The following is a 23,087-nucleotide window of genomic DNA, read 5'->3' on the forward strand; positions in this document are numbered from 1 at the left end:
GTGGAGAGGGATTGGCCCGGGAAGGGGAGTGGAGAGGGATTGGCCCGGGAAGGGGAGTGGGGAGGGATTGGCCCGGGAAGGGGAGTGGAGAGGGATTGGCCCGGGAAGGGGAGTGGGGAGGGATTGGCCCGGGAAGGTGAGTGGAGAGGGATTGGCCCGGGAAGGGGAGTGAAGACATGGCTCGGTTAACACAACACTCATTCATTAAAATAGACGTGTGTGATAATTAATGCTTCATTGGAATGGCTGTGCAGTATGATCGACGATGTTCGAAAATGTGTTTTCACTTTTGATAGAGGCCTGATTGAGGCAAACTTTCAACAAGACAATCATTATAGACCATGCATTTACTAGCAATTGAGGTGTGTACTCCACGCGTGAACTGAGACACCCCAGCGCTGGTGACAGCTAGGCCCATGATGTCATGTGGGAAAGTTTGCCTCAAAGAAGCAAGAGTATTCACTCTTCCACAAAAACTTACAAATCCGACACAATTTGTTTCCGGAATTCGTCTAGTGCTTCACAGAAATAGGTGAACATTATAGTGCTTCATTGAAATAGGTGTGCATTATAGTGCTTCATTGAAATAGGTGAACATTATAGTGCTTCACAGAAATAGGTGAACATTATAGTGCTTCATTGAAACGGCTGTGCCTAATGATTAACTGAAAAAAGGCAATGGTTGGGCATTTATAATGGTTCATCAACTTGAAATGGCTTGCATAACATCAAAGCTGCACAATGTACCACCACGCTCTTTTTGCTTCGTCTCCCACACGTTATTACTTCTCCCAACACAAGTTTACCAAGGTTGTTGTGCCAGAGATTGATTCTACAGGGTGTATGACTGGCGCCTTATTTTTGTTTGCTTGTTTTCCTCGGCAAGATTGAATCCACAGGCTCAGCGAGTGCTGTTTGCTCGTGTTTGTTTTGTGTGTTGTGGCCATTGCCTTGAGCAGAGTTATTACCACAAAACTTTCTGTTATTTCGTGCATGCCAACGGCAACCTGTACGGTTTATACACATGCAGTTGAGGTTGTTTACTGTCTGTCATTATTTGTTTAACATGCAGATATATACAGTTGATATCGCGCACTTCCTGTCCTTATTGGTGTACAATTCATGGAGGCCACATTTACGTCTTGAAAATGAGGGAAGTGCCTTATAAGTAACATGGCCAAGACATTTTCAATGAAATGACACGGGAATTAATGCTTTAATTGGGGTACACAATTTGTCGCAATAAGTTGGTTTTTTTTATATCAGATTCTTTCAGCTGCTTGCTCGTTCATGTATGTCTTAGATACAGCCTCTCCATCCTCTCATCTCATCGTCCCCTCTTCCCTTCCCCCTTCACCATGAAAAGGTGCATCCCAGAAAAGGACGTACACTTTCTATTGACCCTTCCTGTGTTAACATGTGAAATGTACACCTGTCAAAGTAGGGACAGTTTTGGACACAAAAACAGGTGTCATGTCCTCGCATCGCTGTTTACAGTGGTACGAGACTCCCCCCCCCTCCCCCCCCCCCCCACCACCCATCATGGAAGGATACCTGCCATGCCACGAGAAGACACATTCGGTTGTCCCTTATTCTGTTAAGATGACCAACGTAAATCGTACTAGTTATCTTCTTGTTCTTCTTCTTGTCGATCACATGTCACACTTAGTCAGCTCTTGAGATGATGCTGGTACGGTCTTCTGTAGAGCTTCGTACAAACACACACACGCACGCACGCACACACACGCACGAACGAATCGGAATGCACGTACGCACACGCGCAAGCCCACACACACACACACACACACACACACACACACACACAAACTCTCTCTCTCTCTCTCAGACTCTCTCTCGTCTCCCTCCCTTCCCCCTCTCTCTCTTCTTCTCTTCGTCCGTACAGCTTCTCCTGGAGAGTCATCGTCTTGGGCCAAGTCTCTGTACTTCAGGGGCTCTTGCAATATTCTCTAGAATATGACTGTGTCGTGTCTTGCCCTGCCTCTCCACGTGGAAACATGGGGGAGGGAAACGCACCCAGTTTCTTGAATGTGTGTTGGGATAGCCATGTTTGCCCCTGTCCTCAGGCGGAAGATGACCCCTTGTTCTGGTCTTGACCGCTGATGGTAACTGTCTTGTGGCTGGGGCGCCTTACTACCTTACTCATACTGATAGTCTTTCTTGGGCCTGCAGCTGTGTTTAATTCAGTGCGTGTGTGTATGTGTGTGTGTGTGTTTCTGTCTCTGTCTCTGTCTGTCTGTCTGTCTGTCTGTCTGTCTGTCAGTCAGTGTGTGTTATTGAGGCCAAACGACCTAATGTGCTGTTTATTGTGGTGGAAGACCTTTGCCCCGCCCTGGGTTGCTATGGAAAGAAAATTATTTTTGATATTCTTTCTTTCTATATTTTCTTCTTTTTTTTAAAACATGTAATGGAACCGAAGAGTTCTTTCTGTTACAGCGGAGGCCAAACGACCCAATGTGCTGTTCATTGTGGTGGACGACCTTCGAACCGCCCTGGGTTGCTATGGAAACAAGATCATGTCCACTCCAAACATCGACAACTTGGCCAAGAAGAGTGTCAAGTTTGAGAGAGCCTATGTACAGGTAACATGTGTGTGTGTGTGTGTGTGTTTGTGAGTCAGTGTGTGTGTGTGTGTGTGTGTGTGTGTGTGTGTGTGTGTGTGTGTGTGTGTGTGTGTGTTAATGCGCACTTCAGTGATTTAGCATTCAATACTGGAAATGTCTTTTACACTACTAGTATATACTTGACACTGGTTGCCACCCAACTGGATGGGAAGCCGCCGCTTAGTTGGATTGGTTGAAATCACAACAAATCTTAATTGCAACCAATCCGACCCCATGGCTGCTCACCACCTGTTTGGGTGGCACCCAGTTCTGCTGCATGAACCTCAGGCGGCCTTTATAGTTTTCATCTGCATGAACCTCAGGCGGCCTTTATAGTTTTCATCTGCATGAACCTCATGCGGCCTTTATAGTTTTCATCTGCATGAACCTCAGGCGGCCTTTATAGTTTTCATCTGCATGAACCTCAGGCAGCCTTTATAGTTTTCATCTGCATGAACCTCAGGCAGCCTTTATAGTTTTCATCTGCATGAACCTCAGGCGGCTTTTATAGTTTTCATCTGCATGAACCTCAGGCGGCCTTTATAGTTTTCATCTGCATGAACCTCAGGCGGCCTTTATAGTTTTCATCTGCATTAACCTCAGGCGGCCTTTATAGTTTTCATCTGCATGAACCTCAGGCAGCCTTTATAGTTTTCATCAGCATGAACCTCAGGCGGCCTTTATAGTTTTCATCTGCATGAACCTCAGGCGGCCTTTATAGTTTTCATCTGCATGAACCTCAGGCGGCCTTTATAGTTTTCATCTGCATGAACCTCAGGCGGCCTTTATAGTTTTCATCTGCATGAACCTCAGGCAGCCTTTATAGTTTTCATCTGCATGAACCTCAGGCGGCCTTTATAGTTTTCATCTGCATGAACCTCAGGCGGCCTTTATAGTTTTCATCTGCATGAACCTCAGGCAGCCTTTATAGTTTTCATCTGCATGAACCTCAGGCGGCCTTTGTAGTTTTCATCTGCATGAACCTCAGGCGGCCTTTATAGTTTTCATCTGCATGAACCTCAGGCGGCCTTTATAGTTTTCATCTGAATGAACCTCAGGCGGCCTTTATAGTTTTCATCTGCATGAACCTCAGGCGGCCTTTATAGTTTTCATCTGCATGAACCTCAGGCGGCCTTTATAGTTTTCATCTGCATGAACCTCAGGCGGCCTTTATAGTTTTCATCTGAAGAAAAATTACTTATACTTGAAGAAGAAGCAGGATTAGACAGAAAGCTAAAAATACTGAATCTGATTTGCTCAGAATACAATAATGCTTCAGTGTCAAAAAATGGAACACATTCTTAAGAAGCTGTGAAGACCACGTACAGGACTTGGAAACATTACATCGGAAGCTCATTGTTTTAGATCCCTTTTCAAGCATAGACTTTACTGCCATTTGGCAGATTTCTGGCATTTCAAGGCTCCAGAAGTCACTCTTGAGAAATATTGCTCCACATTACACGATTTTACATCATTCTTTATGAATTTCTTAACCCATTGTCTCCCAGGTACGGATATATCCGTACCGACTCAAATGGCTCTATCTGACCTGGTACGGATATATCCGTACACACAGTCACTTCAGTGCAGTGTAACATCGATCTAACGCCTGCATTCCATCGTGTTGAACAGTTGCTACACTGAGTTACATGTACTACAATTCTGAGTGACCTGCCGCAGCACAGCTGGTCTCGGCTAACAAAAACTTGGTCAACATAGGTGGGGTAGAAAGTGTTAAGGAGGTAATCCAAGTGGTTCAGGCTTTTTAAAAATTATTGATTAATATTATATTATCTTACAATATCTTTTCATTCTTGCAATTTTCTTTTGCAGCAAGCATTTTGCGGTCCAAGTCGAACATCCTTTTTGACTGGTCGACGCCCCGACACGACGCGTCTGTATGACAATTTCTCCTACTGGCGCAAGCACGCTGGCAACTTCACCACCCTGCCTCAGCATTTCAAGCAGAATGGGTACTTCACACAGTCTGTTGGAAAGGTCTTCCATCCAGGTAAAGAGAGACAGAGACAGAGAGAGACAGAGACAGAGAGAGAGAGAGACAAACAGAGAGAGAGACAGACAGAGACAGAGACAGAGAGAGAAAGAGACAGAGAGAGAGAGAGAGAGACAGACAGACAGACAGAGAGAGAGAGACAGAGAGAGATAGACAGACAGACAGACAGAGAGTAGTACGGTTGCTAGAAGCGCTGACCAACAAGTGTTCAGATATTTTTCTAATTGTCGTTTCTAGATAGTAAAATATGTGCTGAAAACGGTCAGCTATCGCACCATCAAGAAATCGGTTCCCTAGTACCCCTTTAAGGCTCTGGAACCACCCCGGGTGGCAATATCGGGTCGCAACAGAGAGTGTTCCCCATAGCCGGAAAGAGCCTCAACCGTGAAAGATAGAAAGAAAGGTATTGAACAAAAAAGACGCACAACACCAATGTGAACCATCTGTGTTATCATACTTATATTAAAATATTGATGACCATGGAATAAATGGGTTATTTTTAGATTTCTGACAAAAAATCGCGAAAAACATGACAAATTGTCTTTTTTATAGCCTAAACTATGAAAGATTTAAAGACAAGTATTGAACACAAAAGATAGCAATGGATAATGGCAACAACATTTGCTCTCATTGTGGTACAAAATTGTTGATTGTTTTTTAATACTTTTTCGTTTTTGTGGATTTCACAAAGCATACCAATTAAACGGCAGTCCAGGTAACTCGTCCGAATTTTTGCGGCTAAGAGCCTCAACATTTGAAGATAGAAAGACTATCATTGAACAAAAACTATGGTAAACACTAATGTTAATAACTTTTGATCTCACACTGATATTGAAATATTGATGACCATGCAATTAATGGGCTATTTTCAGATTTGTGGGTACAAAATCGCCCAAATCATGACAAATTGTCTTTTTTCTAGCCTAAACTATGAAAGATTTAAAGACAAGTATTGAATATAAAAGATTGCACGAGATAATAGCAACAACATTTGCACTCATTGTTGTACAAAATTGTTGATTGTTCTTGAATATTTTCCGTTTTTGTGGATTTCACAAAGCGTACTCGTGTCAATCATCCGAATTATTTCATGCTGCGCCAAAACGATTGAAAATGGATGGAATATTAGTGTTTGAAGACAAAAGGCGCACATTGTCATGTTAAGCATATCTTGTTACACCGTATACACATCAAAATCGTGATAGCTCTTGGTTTGAATGTTACAATGTTTGATTTTGTGCAAGTTACACACATTGATACTGACAAAATGTAATGATATTCCAGGACAATATATCCAGCGCGCTCTTTGGGTCCCCAAAACACTGTACATGGTGAGTCCCATTGTGGTGCCAAAGTAGAAAATAATTATATTCACTTTAGCGATAGTCCGCAGTAGACGACATCAAATGACACAGACTGTAATGATAACTCAAAACTCGTCATCGCTTTCAGCAAACGCGTCAAAGTCAACCTCCTCATCTTCTTCCTCTTCTTCACAACCACCATCTGCCAGAAGATCGATCAGCGACACAGGTAGGATGGGCTTGAGGCACCACACGGGTTCCAGGACACCGTCTGCATTTTTCGTCCATCCCTGCCCCTGGTCGTAGGGTTTGGGCCTCTCCTGAATGCCTTCATGAGCACGCTTGTACAGGGCAACGCGGTGGTTTACTCGCTGAATGTGCGGCATCAGAGCAGATTGGCAGGGAGGCATGCGGGCTAGATCGACCTTACACTTGGACGTGAGTTTCTCGTTGTCTCCCACCATCTTGCGGAGTAGCTTTCCACGAACGACATCAACTGATTTCTCACGACTGTAATTGTACATCAGGCACGTAAACTCTTCCAACTGCTTCACCACCCGAAGTTTGACATCCCAGTCGTCACCAAGCTGCCTGAATGCCGTGTGAAACTTGGGATTTTTCACCAGTTTGTTAAGGGCCCCACCTTCACCTTTCCTTTGAATGCACTGGTGCAGTCCTCTCCGCTGTACACATAGAACCCAAGAAGAGTGGCACAGTAGTCATGCCCCAGGGACTCTGCAAGCTCAGAGAGGTTGATCAGTTGCCGATGTTTTCCTGATCCCGTATCCAGGTATACAGTCAACTTGATGGCTTCAGCGTGGTAGAGAAGAATGACAAAGATGTCCGTGTCCGGGGTTCTGACCACAGCGTTCTTGTATCCCAGCGCTGCGGCATGATGGAGATACAGCACCACCCATCATGACTTTGTCCAAGTCCAATGGTTCGTCTAGTTGCTGTGACTTGACGAGAAGTAGAAACGCGATGTCGCTTTGCACCTGGTACTGGAGGGCCTTTCCTTGTGGGGATGTGAGCGTGACCTTGCTGCAAGCCTCCATTGTCTTAAGTTTCTGCCTCTTTATAGTGTCAAAGAAGCTTCCTGGCTCTCCACTTTGAAGGCGGGTGATGAAGTCAGTTTTGGCGACCATGCCTTTAGCTTCCGCCTGAAGCAAGTCCTGTTCGACGTCCATGCGGACAGGGGCACCAGACGCCAAGGAGTAGAGCCTGTCTTTGTCTGAGATGGAAAACGGGTTCGTGAAGTTCTTGACAGCAGTGATGACTCTCTGAACAGCCTCCTCGCTTTTCTTGATTTCGGTCTTCTCCAGTTCGCGATGTCTCCCCACCTTTGGACAGTCTGGATCGTCGAGGAGGTTCACCATCTCCAAGGTCTTTTCATAGACTGGGATGTCAAACTTCGGGTGGTGAAGCAGTTGGAAGAGTTTACGTGCCTGATGTACAATTACAGTCGTGAGAAATCAGTTGATGTCGTTCGTGGAAAGCTACTCCGCAAGATGGTGGGAGACAACGAGAAACTCACGTCCAAGTGTAAGGTCGATCTAGCCCGCATGCCTCCCTGCCAATCTGCTCTGATGCCGCACATTCAGCGAGTAAACCACCGCGTTGCCCTGTACAAGCGTGCTCATGAAGGCATTCTGGAGAGGCCCAAACCCTACGACCAGGGGCAGGGATGGACGAAAAATGCAGACGGTGTCCTGGAACCCGTGTGGTGCCTCAAGCCCATCCTACCTGTGTCGCTGATCGATCTTCTGGCAGATGGTGGTTGTGAAGAAGAGGATGACGAGGAAGAAGATGAGGAGGTTGACTTTGACGCGTTTGCTGAAAGCGATGACGAGTTTTGAGTTATCATTACAGTCTGTGTCATTTGATGTCGTCTACTGCGGACTATCGCTAAAGTGAATATAATTATTTTCTACTTTGGCACCACAATGGGACTCACCATGTACAGTGTTTTGGGGACCCAAAGAGCGCGCTGGATATATTGTCCTGGAATATCATTACATTTTGTCAGTATCAATGTGTGTAACTTGCACAAAATCAAACATTGTAACATTCAAACCAAGAGCTATCACGATTTTGATGTGTATACGGTGTAACAAGATATGCTTAACATGACAATGTGCGCCTTTTGTCTTCAAACACTAATATTCCATCCATTTTCAATCGTTTTGGCGCAGCATGAAATAATTCGGATGATTGACACGGGTTGCCGATTAATCGGTACGGTACGCTTTGTGAAATCCACAAAAACGGAAAATATTCAAGAACAATCAACAATTTTGTACAACAATGAGTGCAAATGTTGTTGCTATTATCTCGTGCAATCTTTTATATTCAATACTTGTCTTTAAATCTTTCATAGTTTAGGCTAGAAAAAAGACAATTTGTCATGTTTTGGGCGATTTTGTACCCACAAATCTGAAAATAGCCCATTAATTGCATGGTCATCAATATTTCAATATCAGTGTGAGATCAAAAGTTATTAACATTAGTGTTTACCATAGTTTTTGTTCAATGATAGTCTTTCTATCTTCAAATGTTGAGGCTCTTAGCCGCAAAAATTCGGACGAGTTACCTGGACTGCCGTTTAATTGGTATGCTTTGTGAAATCCACAAAAACGGAAAAGTATTAAGAAACAATCAACAATTTTGTACAACAATGAGAGCAAATGTTGTTGCCATTATCCATTGCAATCTTTTGTGTTCAATACTTGTCTTTAAATCTTTCATAGTTTAGGCTATAAAAAAACAATTTGTCATGTTTTTCGCGATTTTTTGTCAGAAATCTAAAAATAACCCATTTATTCCATGGTCATCAATATTTTAATATAAGTATGATAACACAAATGGTTCACATTGGTGTTGTGCGTCTTTTTTGTTCAATACCTTTCTTTCTATCTTTCACGGTTGAGGCTCTTTCCGGCTATGGGGAACACTCTCTGATGCGACCCGATATTGCCACCCGGGGGGGTTCCAGAGCCTTAAAGGGGTACCAGGGAACCGATTTCTTGATGGTGCGATAGCTGACCGTTTTCAGCACATATTTTACTATCTAGAAACGACAATTAGAAAAATATCTGAACACTTGTTGGTCAGCGCTTCTAGCCACTAAACTAGAGAGACAGACAGAGACAGACAGACAGAGAAAGAAAGAGACAGAGAGAGAGACAGAGAGAGAGACAGACAGACAGAGACAGATACAGAGAGAACGAGAGAGACAGAGAGAGAGAGACAGACAGACAGACAGACAAAGAGACAGAGAGAGACAGACAGACAGACAGACAGACAGACAGACAGACAGACAGAGACAGGGAAAGACATACAGAGACAGACAGACAGACAGACAGACAGACAGACAGACAGACAGAGACAAAAAGACAGAGAGAGACAGAGACAGACAGACAGAGACAGACAGACAGACAGAGACAGACAGACAGACAGACAGAGACAGACAGACAGACAGACAGAGACAGACAGACAGACAGACAGACAGACAGACAGACAGACATTTTCAATCAGAATGGTTATTTGACACAGGTAAAGGGAGAGGGAGGGAGGGAGAGGGAGAGAAAGCTTTTCAATCAGAATGGTTATTTCACACAGGTAAAGAGGGAGGGAGGGGGAAAGAGAGAGAGGGGTGTGTGTGTGTGAGTGTGTGAGAGAGAGAGAGCGAGCAAGCAATTATTTTCAACCAGAATAGTTACACGATACAAAGGTTTTTCATCCAGGTATAGAGGGAGGGAAGGGGGGGGAGGAAGGGAGGGAGAAAGCATTTCTAGCAGAATGCAGGTTACTTCACACAGTCTGTTGGAAAGGTCTTCCATCGGGGTAATGAGGGGGGCAGGGAAGGAGGGAGAGTCGGTGAGAGAGAAAGAGATCGAGATAGAGAGAGAGAGTGAGAGAGGATCGAGAGAGAATCGAGAGAGAGATAAAGAGAGAGAAAAAGAGAGAAGCAGACTTCACACTGTCTGTTGGAATTTAAGGTCTTGCATCCAGGTAGGTAAAGAAGGAGTAACCGAGGGGGAGAGAGTTAGGTGGGTGGGTGGGGGGGGGGGGGGGAGGAAGGTAAGAGAGAGAAAGGTAAAGAAAAAGAGAGTGTTTGTGTTATTATGATTTGTGTGTGTGTGTGTGCACGCTCACGTGCGTGCATGCTGGCTTGTGTGTGTGTGTGTGTGTGTGTGTGTGTGTGTGTGTGTGTGTGTGTGTGTGTGTGTGCCTTCATGCAATGACCAGGCATGGTTTGTTTCTTTCAGGGCACCCTTTTGTTGTTGTAACATCTTACCTAATGTTGTTGTAACATCTTACCTAATGTTGTTGTAACATCTTACCTAATGTTGTAACATCTTACCTAATGTTGTTGTAACATCTTACCTAATGTTGTAACATCTTACCTAATGTTGTTGTAACATCTTACCTAATGTTGTTGTAACATCTTACCTAATGTTGTTGTAACATCTTACCTAATGTTGTTGTAACATCTTACCTAATGTTACCTAATGTTGTTGTAACATCTTACCTAATGTTGTTGTAACATCTTACCTAATGTTGTTGTAACATCTTACCTAATGTTGTTGTAACATCTTACCTAATGTTGTTGTCTTTGTGTCAGGCAAAGCTTCCAACCACAGTGACGACTACCCTCTGAGCTGGTCAGTCCCTGCGTTCCATCCCCCAACCCAGCAGTATAAACAAGCAAGGGTGAGAATAACTGTATTCCTTTATTCTGCAGAAAAACAGAAACGTTTTTTTCAGCAGCATTTTTGAATAATGTCATCATCCGCCTAAGCATCGGGTTTTTTTCTGCAGCAAAAGGATAAGAATGAACTGCCATACATAAAGGTACATTTGGAAAACCTTACCTGCTTAAAATGATAATGATAGCTTATAAAGCGGGGAACTAAAGAGTTCTGTGCTCTCTGCACTTAACATATTAACTACTAGAGGAATACCCGCTTCGCCGGGTAGCCGGCTTCGCCGGGATGAAATACTTAGAGCCGTACGCCGGCTTTGTCGGGTCCGAACAATGGACCCGCCAAGCTTAGGTCCCTCCCAGATTCGTGGAATGGGAACAGCACGAAAATGATTCAGTGGCCATAATGCCATTCCTGACCATATCGAGTCCCATCCTTGTCGACGAATGTAACCGTGTTAATCACCTTTGGAGGCGAACTCCACTCAAACAGGATTGAGCAATTTAGAGCTTATCTCTAAGCCCTTTTGAACTGTTATGGCTTCTCAAAGGAAGGCCAGTACATACAAATACACAAAAGCCGCCAGACCACATCACAAACAGAACTGAACAATCCACAGGTGTTGCCCACATAGAGAGAGAGAGACACACACACACACACACACAAACACAGAGAAGCCGTATATATAGAGGGATAGATGACAGTGTATTTTTCGCGTGGCTATAAATTGATTCGACCTTTGCACTTTTACAGTGAGGATAATTTACGGGTCCAATTTACGTTCTGGACACTGCGGTGACCTTCTAAAAATAGTAACAGAACGCCGGGAATATCCGAAGATGCCCCCTCATACTATAGTGCACCATACGAAGGAAGGGAGGTAAACGCTGAAAACATGGAGAAGATAAGGAAGAGTTACTGGGAATGGTGAAATGAACAGAAAACCCAAAATCGGTTCAGCGCTGCGCGCTGAGAGCACGTGTTGAAATATCTCATCGATGATATTGTGTCCGGGGTGTAGCTGAATACGGTGTCCAAATTTGAAAAAGATCCACCGAGAACTTTGGCGTTGTGATGTGGTGTAGCGGCTTTGGTGTGTCGGTATGGGGGCCCGGGTAGCTGAGGTGGAACCAAATTCGGTTCAGCGCTGCGCGCTGAGAGCACGTGTTGAAATATCTCATCGATCAGGTTGTGTCCGGGGTCTCTGTGAATAAGCCCACCAAATTTGAAGCAGATCCATCGAGAACTTTGGCCGTGCATCGCGAAGACACAGACACACATACAGACACACAGACACAAGTCGTATATTATATATAGATGAATCGAACACACTATTGGAACATGGAATGCATGTGCATGTTAAATCGTGACTTTAAAGTAAACTCATGCAGGAATGATTCATTCGCTCGGCTTCCTGACGAGTGGACATAAACTGATAGAACTATCAAGATAAGTTTTGTGTGAATATTTGTTTGTCTGTTCACTTAAAAGACCGTTGGGTCGAAATATCTGTGAATGAATTGTTTTGTCAATAAAAAACGTTCCAACAACCTACCTTTCTTGTTTTCTGATTCTGAATTTTGGAACGTTGGCAGTCTCTTTGTTTTTGGATTTACTCATGCAGGAAGTGTTTCTTCAGATTTGCGTCATATACCTTTTTCATTCAAATTTTCTTTTTTTCTCCCAATTTATATACTTTTTTGTGTGTGAAGGGTAAAAAATTATTCTAGGTTTTGGAGAAAGAAAAGGGTTGGTCGGAGAATCTGAAGCCTATCAAATATTTATTTCTTTGCCTAATCATGCTTTTATCTTTCATGTGTGTGCCAGGTGTGCCCAGGGAAGGATGGCAAACTCTACAAGAACGTGGTCTGTCCAGTAACGGTCAGTGAATCGCCCGGGGGCTCTCTGCCGGACATTCAGAGCAGTGATTTCGCTGTGGAGTTTCTGGAGAACAGAACGTCCCAGGGCGAGCAGCCCTTCTTTCTGGCCGTGGGATTCCACAAGCCGCACATTCCCCTCAAGTTCCCCAAAGAATATCTGGGTATGCTTTGGATGTTCTGGGATTGTGTTTAAGGCCAGAGGTGGCACAGAAAAACGCACACACACACACACACATCACACACACGCGCCTACACACACACCTACACACACACACACACACACACACACACACACACACACACACATATCTACGCACACACATCTACACACACACATCTACACACACACACACACCTACACACACACACACACACACACCTACACAAACACACACACACACACACACACACACACACAAACAACGCACTTTGGGTTTTCAGCATTTCCAAGGTACAATGTACTTTGAACACCATAGTATCATTGTGTTCTGTAATTTTGGCACTGCCATCCTCTTCCTTGCAGTTAAGTACTTAATTATTTTCAAAGTGATTTATTAATATGTGACATACATTCCCCTGATGTTCCCCAATGAGTATTTAGGTATGCTGTTCATTTCCTGAGATTGTCTTTGTAGTAGACATGCAACTGTTCCTCTTGGTTGAAAATGTATCAAGGGACACTAAGCTAATAAATTTACAGTGTATGTAGTTAGAGAATGCATGAGGAAAAACCTGCGTCAAAAGAATTTGATGTCATTTGGGTTGATCTGCATGAGTTTCACATGTCAGCCGTTCATTTATTCACACTTGAAAATATATTTCTTTTAACAGAAATAAAAGAAAGTCAGCTAGCTACTCTGATTCAGCATTAGCACATCGACATTACAAGGTCTTCAAAATCTTTCTAATAGATTGTTTCAGACAAATAACACATCTTTCAGTAATGTCAAAGATTTGATGGAGAAAAACTTCTGCAAAACTGATATTCCTAAATAGAAATTGAGGGGAAAAAGATTAGCGAGATTTGTACGGTTCTACATTTTCAACGTAGAGAACACCTGAGATGAGATAAGATCGGGGAGCAATTAAGCTCCTAGAATAAAAGACGGTAGTGAGTTAAAGATCAAGTTAAGCATAAGCAGCTACAAATTTCTCTTCCAAAGTTCACTTCAGTATAATAAGTGAATTGTTTGTTTTGTTTAATCTTCTTCTTCTTCTTCGTTCATGGGCTGAAACTCCCACGTTGACTCATGTTTTTGCACAAGTGGATTTTTACTTGTATGACCGTTTTTACCCTGTCATTCAGGCTGCATACGCCGATTTCAGGGGATTTGCTTAATCAATATTCCATGCTCCCCTAACTGAAAGAAATGATGTTTTGCAGACCTGTACCCTATGTCTGACATCCACCTGGCACCAAACCCCACCTTCCCTCTGTGGCTGCCCGCGGTTGCCTGGAATCCGTGGACAGACATCCGCGAGCGGGACGATGTCAAGGCTCTCAACGTCAGCTTTCCGTTCGGCCCTGTACCTCCCAGCCTTCAGGTAAATAAAAATAACAATGATGCATAATATTTATAAAGCGCATGTATGCAGGGTTTAACCCCGCTCAAGGCGCTGTACTGTACAATCATTGGAAAAAAAATACAACGACAACATTAACAGCTATTGTGTTTGCAGCGTAGCATTAGGGCACACAATAGCGTTTATATAGCTATTCTGACATTAAATTCTGTGTTAAAATCATGTTTTTGTCAGCAACAAGTACCAGAATGGTCCATGTTGTTGATTGCAGATGACGGTTCCCTTTCCGCATGAAGCCACGGAAATAACCGAACATTAAAAACCCACGGACATGTATTACGAAGAAAACTCGAGATAACCGGATGTTTAACATTACGTCAAAATGCTAGGAATCATATGATGTCATGACGTATCATGCTTCAGCAGCCTATGTAGATTGTATGTTCGAAAGTTTGACTTCTGTTGGGAATTCGCGTGGTGAAGACTGTGGTAAATCTGTAGATGATAAGAGAACAAGGATTGTCTCAGAAGAAACGACTAAATGTTTCAGACCGGTAACTTCATTTCAACATTGCACTATACAATGGACGTTCTATGTGACAGGAGAGTTTGCTGATTTTGTGTTAAACATTGGAGAGATCATCTGCTAGAATCAGAGATAGGTCGCTTCGGATTGCAGCTTCTGAAAATTTGCACGGTTTGTTGCCTGTTAAAGAACTGGATTTTACACATAATGTATGTCGATGTCATGTACCATTAAGCAACAACAAAAACACACACAAAGCAAATGGCATCGTCTGTCGACTTGTCACATAAACAAACCTGGCGAGGTATGCGTGTACTTTATACACGTGGAAGAAACCGGAACCATGCGTCTTTATTATTGACAATATGCTTTTGGATATTGATAAAAATGGCTGACTTCCGTAGCGTTATGCTTTGATGATCGGAAGAGACCATCCAATCACAGCCCCCGAATTCCCCCACGTGTTCACCAGAATAGCTATATAACATTATTTACAGTGCAATCTCACACATATCAATGAATAAAACATTGCACTATAAAACATTATCACAAACACACGTGCGGACACACACACACGCACTGCATGTATATGATACACATTGCACAATAAAACATTCCCTATCACAAACATACGCATTCGCGCGCACACTCCTTGTTACAGTGAAACCCCCTTTAAATTTAGACCTCCACAAATCTGAGAAAAGCAGGTTCTAAAAAGAAGAGAGTCTTAAAAGGGAGGTAACTTCACACAGGTTATGAACACAAAGTCTGAGAAAACAGGGTCTTAAAAGGGAGGTAACTTCACACAGGTTATGAACACAAAGTCTGAGAAAACAGGGTCTTAAAAGGGAGGTAACTTCACACAGGTTATGAACACAAAGTCTGAGAAAACAGGGTCTTAAAAGGGAGGTAACTTCACACAGGTTATGAACACAAAGTCTGAGAAAACAGGGTCTTAAAAGGGAGGTAACTTCACACAGGTTATGAACACAAAGTCTGAGAAAACAGGGTCTTAAAAGGGAGGTAACTTCACACAGGTTATGAACACAAAGTCTGAGAAAACAGGGTCTTAAAAGGGAGGTAACTTCACACAGGTTATGAACACAAAGTCTGAGAAAACAGGGTCTTAAAAGGGAGGGAGTCTTAAAATGGGTGGTCCAGTGTATAACAGTTGAGCTCACCGGTGGTCCAGCGCTGAAAGTCCACAAAGTGGGGCGCTGGCCTTTGGCTAGTACTTCTCATAATTTACTAGCCAGAGAGCAAATTTTACTCGCCAAAACAACCATTTGTTTCAGCAACTTTACTCGCATTTGGCGAGTAGATTAACATTTCTACTCGCCATTTACATGTTTCTACTCGCCATGGCGAGTAAAATACTCGCCCCTTTCAGGCCTGTGGTCTCAGATCTGGTTAGGTTTTGAGCGGGCAATTTTCAAAGAATTTATTTTCGTGGATCGTCTGATCTAGTTTTGGCGCTAGAACTGATTTTTAATATCTAGACGATAAATTGACAGCTTGTTACACAAACATTCTTAATTCATAAAAGAATTATTTTTTCATGAAGACAAGATCAGTACAATTCGAAGTTTTGAAAGTTTGATAAAAGAAAAGCCCAGAAACGTGTCACGCAAACCGTCTTTCTCGTAGCAGACGACGGTTGTGCCTAGCGCCCGTTCCTCTGAACAGACAACTGCCACCGCTCTAGTTCGTGTGAATCGCAGCCATTTGTTGCGTTTAGATTCAGAGGTACACAATAGTGTGCTATTGCAGATAAGCTTACAGCGAGTCGCATTGAAATCACAAACTGACGACTACATTGTGACAAAAGGAAACTGGATCACACAGGTTCGCGATGGCTCAAGGGTAAGAAAAACCACGCAAAAATAAATTCTTTGAAAATTGCTCGCTCTTTATAGAGGGCACCTAGGATGTTCAAAAGCGGTGAGTGTGTAAATGAAAGGGTGTTTGTACTGTGTGTAAAAGCCTGACAGTATCTGTGATGGTTTACGGGAGGCCTACTGTGCCTTTAAAAGGGAGGGAATCTTAAATTGGGGGGGAGGGGGGATCTTACAATGAAGACTCCACTGTAGTGACTTTTTAATGAGTTATGCAAAAGTTATGTAAGATGAACATACACTAAGAAAGGGGCCACATGGTTTAGTGGCAATTAGTTTTGTTTGCGCATGATTCCTTGTGAAGACACTGCCATCAAGGGCCCAGAACCCTGGCATGCAGTGAGATTGATTTTCTGCTTACATTTATGGTTGTCTCCCTTAGCATTCTTTCTTGATCATGTGAAAGTTTGTGTGTGCTTTTGCAAGTGTGTTGTAGCCAAGAAGAGTTATGGCTGGTTTGTATAAGAGGTGGCATTGCCTAAAGCTTAGACGGTCAGACCCTCAAATCAATGTCTTTGCTGGCGTTCATGCTAGCTATTTACAAACCACTATTTTGTTTACAAAAATAAAGTATATATATTGGCTCCCAAAGAAACAGATCAGCAGATGATAGCAGCCAGTCAAAATAAATTATAAATAGTTCACCATATTTTTGGGAGAAAAGGGATTTTGAGTGTGATACATACTGGTAGCCCTGACCGACTTCAACCTGGCCGGTTAATATTTTCAGATAAAATTTGGTAAAATGCCGAAAATGTCCAGTAAGCACAATTTATTATGTGACTTCCAAAAATCTCAGAAAATCTGGTTAGTCTTACAGGGGGTGTGCATTTACAGAGGTTATGTAAAACAAATCTCAAAAAAGTGAGGGAGTCTTTAATGGGAGGTTCCACTGTATGAAATTTGTTTTCAATGAAAGCAGAGAGAACAATGGTTTATCAGCAATGGGTTCAACAAGCATAATGTATTTTGTGCAGTTGAAGATGCGGCAGGCATACTACGCAGCGACCAGCTATATGGACGCACAGGTTGGGAAGGTGCTCGCAGCGTTGGACAAACACGGCTTTGCTGACAACACCATCATCACCTTTCTGGGAGACCATGGTATGATGAAGCTGTTTCTGTCTGTTTCTGTCTGTTTCTGTGTGTGCTGGCACGAACACTGGCTGTCTTGACCTGTGTAAAATGTCATATTTTGTTCAAAAATACAAATAACATAACATATGATATGGCTTGATTGCAGGATATTCGGCCAAGAAAATAAAAAGCAGTGTTTGTGATTCCCTGACCGCCCCTGTTTTTCCGTTCGCCCCTTGAATTTTTTTATGATCCTTCACACACAAAAAAAGAACAAAACAAACCCCCAATAAATCAAAATTGTCAACAAGTTAACATTATTGTTGTTGTTGGCCCTATTTTTACAATTCAAAAATAGATTCTCTCAGGGTTTTTTTAACATGCCATTATTGTTTTATTTTATGTATAACAATACAAGTTGGACACCTAAGTTATGACCACACATACAGACAAGTATGCAAGCACTCCTATGGGCACAACTAAAACATTCAAAATTCTCTCAGAGTTTTTATTTTTCTACAGGCTGGTCTTTGGGAGAGCATCAGGAGTGGTCCAAGTATTCCAACTTCGATGTGTCCACCAGGGTACCCCTCTTGTTCTACGTGCCTCGAGTTACTTCCCCTGTCGACACCCCCGGCAACAACTTTCCCTTCCAGGATGTGATCTCCATAAGTAATTTCCCCAAGGCGCAGTCGCTGAGAGAATACAACCCTCATCAAGCGGCACAAATTAAATCACAGATGTTGACACGACTGAAGGGGGTGAGACGATTCAAACGATTCATGGACGCCCATTACGAGATTATGAAAAGAAATGACAGTCTGGGCAGTCCTGCGGCACTCAGCAGCTTCCCTGTAGGTGGAAGCGGTCGGTCGGTGCTCGGCAAACCGCACCCGCAGCAAGACCTGGTTATTGTGAACGGAGGATGGCGAAGAATCTTCCAGGGAAACGTTCTGCCGTTCGTAACGCGCGTCAACACCGGCGAGAAGACTAGAGCAGCTCCCAAAGCGTCGTTAAACTATCGTCTGTCAATGCATGTGGATAAGCATATCTCTCTCCACTCACACCCACAGCGAGAAGAGGAGGCGTCGGATTACCCGCTGTCCACTTCAGCCCTTGTGGAGCTTGTCGACGTTTTCCCCACCCTGGCTGAGCTGGCGGGTCTGCAAGTGCCGGACACATGCCCGCCTGATCCCTTCAATGTTCTCCTTTGCACCGAAGGCTCCAGCCTGGTCCCTGTCATCATGAACGTTACACGGACGTACGCCGCGAGCAATCCCGAAGCCGGAATCCTCTCGGATCCAAGCCTCAACTCGAGAAGTTCTGATCTGACGTCGTGGAAGAAAGCGGCTTTCAGTCAGTTTCCGCGGCCCGATGTGAAACCGCAAAGCAACAGCGACAAGCCGAAACTCAAGGACATCCGCATCATGGGGTACTCCATGTGCACCGACATGTACCGCTACACCGAGTGGATCGAGTTTGACCCCAACAGTTTCCGTGGCAACTGGTCAAACGTGTACGCCAAGGAGTTGTATCTGCACAGATCCGATGCCATGGAGGACCACAACGTGGCGTACTATCCTGAGCAAATGCAGCTGGTCGAAACTTTGTCTGAAACTTTAAGAAACGGTTGGAGATACGCTTTTTCTTCTTGAAGCCTCAAATTAACTGGGTGCAGTCAACTTCGCCAAGTCTGCTTGACGAAGCTGGCCGCGCGAAGCTTTGGCACTGAATTTTGGTAAAGAGACTAAGAGAAGTCGACTTTGGACTTGGTCAAGGACAGCCTTACGGGTTTGGCCGGAGAAGACGGTCAACCTCTTGAACAAGAAACAGCGCTTCCAAAGTTGATTTGTTTTACCAGTGCACATTTCTTTCTGCAGGGATGTTACATTATAGAATTTATTTTGTTTTAAAGGTTTAGGCAGTTCTTAGTGTTGTTACTCCCACTAAAAAAGTTTTCACCGATTTGAAATAAGTTTTGAGACTGCTGACGCCAACGAAATCACTGTTCTGTGAACAGTGTTAGGTGGGGTGATGTTATGAAAATTCACTGTATTTGGTAGAGTCGATGCAAGATAAAGTTGAATTGTGTGTCAGAGAGCGGCTCAGTTTAATCCAGGGTATTATATTTTGCACCAAATTTTACATTCATTGAAAGCAGCCTTGTACTTTTTTTGGTGCGTGTATGTGTGTGTTTGTGTGTGTGTGTGTGTGTTCATGTGTGTGTGTTCGTGTGTGTGTGTGCGTGTGTGTGTGTGTGTGAGAGAGAGAGAAAGATAAACAGTTAGAGAGAGAGCCAGAGAGATAGAGAAATGAGAGAGGTACATTTTTAACTAACAAAAACAAGTTTTACTAATTTTTTCATAACTTACAATGCTGGTTTTGCTCTTGACTAAAAGTTTGGAAGCCATGTATGTATGTGGCACTTCTTCTAAAGCCATTTAAATTCTTGGATGAAAAAAATAATTCACATGTGGGTGAACAAGGCATTGTCATAGTAACCGTAAACTACAATTGATAAAAGTGGAAACAATAGAGAGAAAAAAACTAAAAACACGTTTTCTACATTGAAGGGGAATTCAGACTCATGGTAAAAATTGAATGACCCTTCAATATGATGAAGGCGGTAATCAAATAGACAAACTCTGGAAATAACTCTCTAGTGACTGCATGGCCTATAATGTCACGTGGGAATATTTGACTCAATAAAAGCAAGAGTGTTCACTCTTTCACAACCAATACAAACCCGACAGAGTTATTTCCGAGCATCATCTATTGGCATTACAATTCCTGTTGATCTGACATCCCATGACTAAGATTTATTGTTTCGTGTTGTTGTTGATGTTGATATTGATAATTGTGTGAAATGTATGTGCTTATACATTTCAGTTGATTTTACTGCAATGTTATTCATTGTTTTAATACTGTAGGAAACTTGATAAGACACGAACACAAAATAACATTGTGCCATGGATGTATGTAGTATGAACTCTTGAATGGTACAGTCAAACCTGTCTGAAATAAGCCACCAACCAAGAACGGTCATTCAGACCTGGAACCCATACAATTTCTCCATACTTTGTACACATGATTGTCTAGAATACGACCAGTACGGTCAGTGGCAAAATTACCACAAGAAAAATTCCTAGACTATACTTTTCTTCACTAGCGCATCTCAAAGCCGATCCAGTATTTTGACACATGGTTACAGGTTTTTGGCAGTAATCATTGAAAGAAGCATGTGTTTAAAATGTATTGGTAAACTTAATAAACGGTGCGAAGGACGCGTCTAGGATGTTCAAATGCTGTGTTGAGTACGCTTATTTTTCTGAAAATACACCATGTTTGCTTGAGAAATACTCTAAGTGCAAAACAGGGGTAAAATTCCCAGGTCTGGTTGTCATAGACAGGTGGTTGCTATAGAAAGGTGAATTATTTTGAACAATTACTTGTTTGGGTGGTTGTTGTGGCCGAGTGGTAACGCACTTGCGCTCGGAAGTGAGAGGTTGCGAGTTCGACCCAGGGTCAGGGCGTTAGCAATTTTCTCCCCCCTTTCCTAACCTAGATGGTGGGTTCAAGTGCTATAGTCTTTCGGATGAGATGAAAAACCGAGGTCCCTTCGTGTACACTACATTGGGGTGTGCACGTTAAAGATCCCACGATTGACAAAAGGGTCTTTCCTGGCAAAATTGTATAGGCATAGATAAAAATGTCCACCAAAATACCCGTGTGACTTGGAATAATAGGCCGTGAAAAGTAGGATATATATGCGCCGAAATGGCTGCGATCTGCTGGCCGATGTGAATGCGTGATGTATTGTGTTAAAAAAAAAAATCCATCTCACACGGCATAATTAAATATGTGCGCGATATAAATTGCATAAAATAAAAATAAAAATAACAAAATAAAAAATCCCTGCGCTTAGAACTGTACCCACGGAATACGCGCGATATAAGCCTCATAGTGATTGATTGATTGATTGATTATCAAGGAGTGGTCATCAGGGCAGGTTGGGCTGTACTTTTTATTGGTTTGAATATTCTCTTGTAACTCCATTATTTCAGGAAAACACTTTTTATGCTGTATGTTGCTGAGGCCAGAATTTTACATGCACAATCTGGTTTAGTAGGTTGTGGCACAGTCACGTTTGATAAAGGCAATCATTTTATATTTTCATGTTGAAGTATTATAATGGCAATTGTGTACATAAGTGATATTACTGAAATGGCATTACATAAAAGGTGATTGATGAATTTTATTTCAAGCAAGAGTGTTGTTTGGATACTTTTTTTTTTAAAGGTACTGTATAAGTGATCATAAACTATGAACTTATCAGGCTCAGTGTTTGAAAAGACCGTTGTTGTTTTGTATCATTTTGATAGCTAACTTTAATAGCTTATTTGAATTGGGATTATGAAAATTATGAAAATGTTTTTTTCAAGGATGCATTCCTTCCACTGAAAGCCATCATGAACATGAAATCAGATCTTCCAGGAATGGGACATGAGACACGAGAATCCTTCCACTGAAAGCCATCATGAACATGAAATCAGATCTTCCAGGAATGGGACATGAGACACGAGAATCCTTCCACTGAAAGCCATCATGAACATGAAATCAGATCTTCCAGGAATGGGACATGAGAAGCGAGAATCCTCCACTGTAATACAGTTGGACCCCTTTTCACACCTCCAATAATCCGAAAAAATCAGGTCTTAAAAAAGGGAGATTGTTAAAACGGGGGTACATGATGTACACAGGTTGAACAGAAAATCTTAAAAACTGAGATTTTAAAAAGGGAGAAATCTTAAATGGGGGATGGGGGGGGGGGGGGGGTCTTACAAGGGGGGTTCCACAGTATACCAACAATCTACAGGCTGCCTGTTTTCTGCACAAAATGATCATTTTTCATTGAGTTGATTTTGTAACTGTAACAAGTGTCAATTTGCAGAATTGATTCAGCCAAAATAAAGAGGAAGCAGCCACAGGCACAGTGTTTATATTTGATTTGTGTCCAGATAGATGGATTCTCTAAACCACTCTGAAAGCCTGAAGAGATCTGTGCTGATGAACATAATATGATCATGTATGTGGGAAGGACTGTATTTTTGATGATTTCTTTGATCACTGATTATGTCTGTGTACTAGTTAGTTAGAATTTCATTTAAATGACATTTCATGATTTTTTGTCAAAGAGGTTAATTTTGTTTTATTTTGATTAAAAGAGAAAAACAACCACAACAGTATTATAGTGTGATTGTCAATACAGTAATGTAATGATTTGGTCCTGTTTGACTAATACTTGTGTGTGTGTGTGTGTGTGTGTGTGTGTGTGTGTGTGTGTGTGTGTGTGTGTGTGATCTGTCTGTTTGTCTGTCTGTCTGTATCTAACACACACACACTCACCCCCCCCCCACACACATGCACACACACACGCACGCACACACCCGTGCTTGCACGGACAGAAAGAAATGTGCACTGTAAACACCCCTTTTACGAAATCAGCAGGATAGTTCTATGCTTGAACATCACAATCTAAA

The 23,087-nt window shown here is 42.7% G+C and overlaps 1 protein-coding gene across 1 annotated transcript in view; it reads left to right on the top strand.

The window, feature by feature from the left end:
* The window catches only part of LOC138968341 (iduronate 2-sulfatase-like), a 43,379-nt gene extending 21,979 nt beyond the window's left edge, over positions 1-21,400 (top strand). Inside the window, exons 2-8 of the mRNA XM_070340898.1 lie at positions 2,455-2,600; positions 4,455-4,632; positions 10,564-10,652; positions 12,473-12,686; positions 13,910-14,070; positions 17,448-17,574; positions 18,070-21,400. Coding sequence (XP_070196999.1) covers positions 2,455-2,600; positions 4,455-4,632; positions 10,564-10,652; positions 12,473-12,686; positions 13,910-14,070; positions 17,448-17,574; positions 18,070-19,202 — 2,048 coding nt within the window. The 3' untranslated portion in view covers positions 19,203-21,400. The remainder of the gene's footprint in view (positions 1-2,454; positions 2,601-4,454; positions 4,633-10,563; positions 10,653-12,472; positions 12,687-13,909; positions 14,071-17,447; positions 17,575-18,069) is intronic.
* The last annotated feature ends 1,687 nt before the right edge of the window (positions 21,401-23,087 follow it).

The sequence above is a fragment of the Littorina saxatilis genome, linkage group LG6 (genome assembly GCF_037325665.1).
Source record: "Littorina saxatilis isolate snail1 linkage group LG6, US_GU_Lsax_2.0, whole genome shotgun sequence".
Taxonomy (NCBI): Eukaryota; Metazoa; Mollusca; class Gastropoda; order Littorinimorpha; family Littorinidae; genus Littorina; species Littorina saxatilis.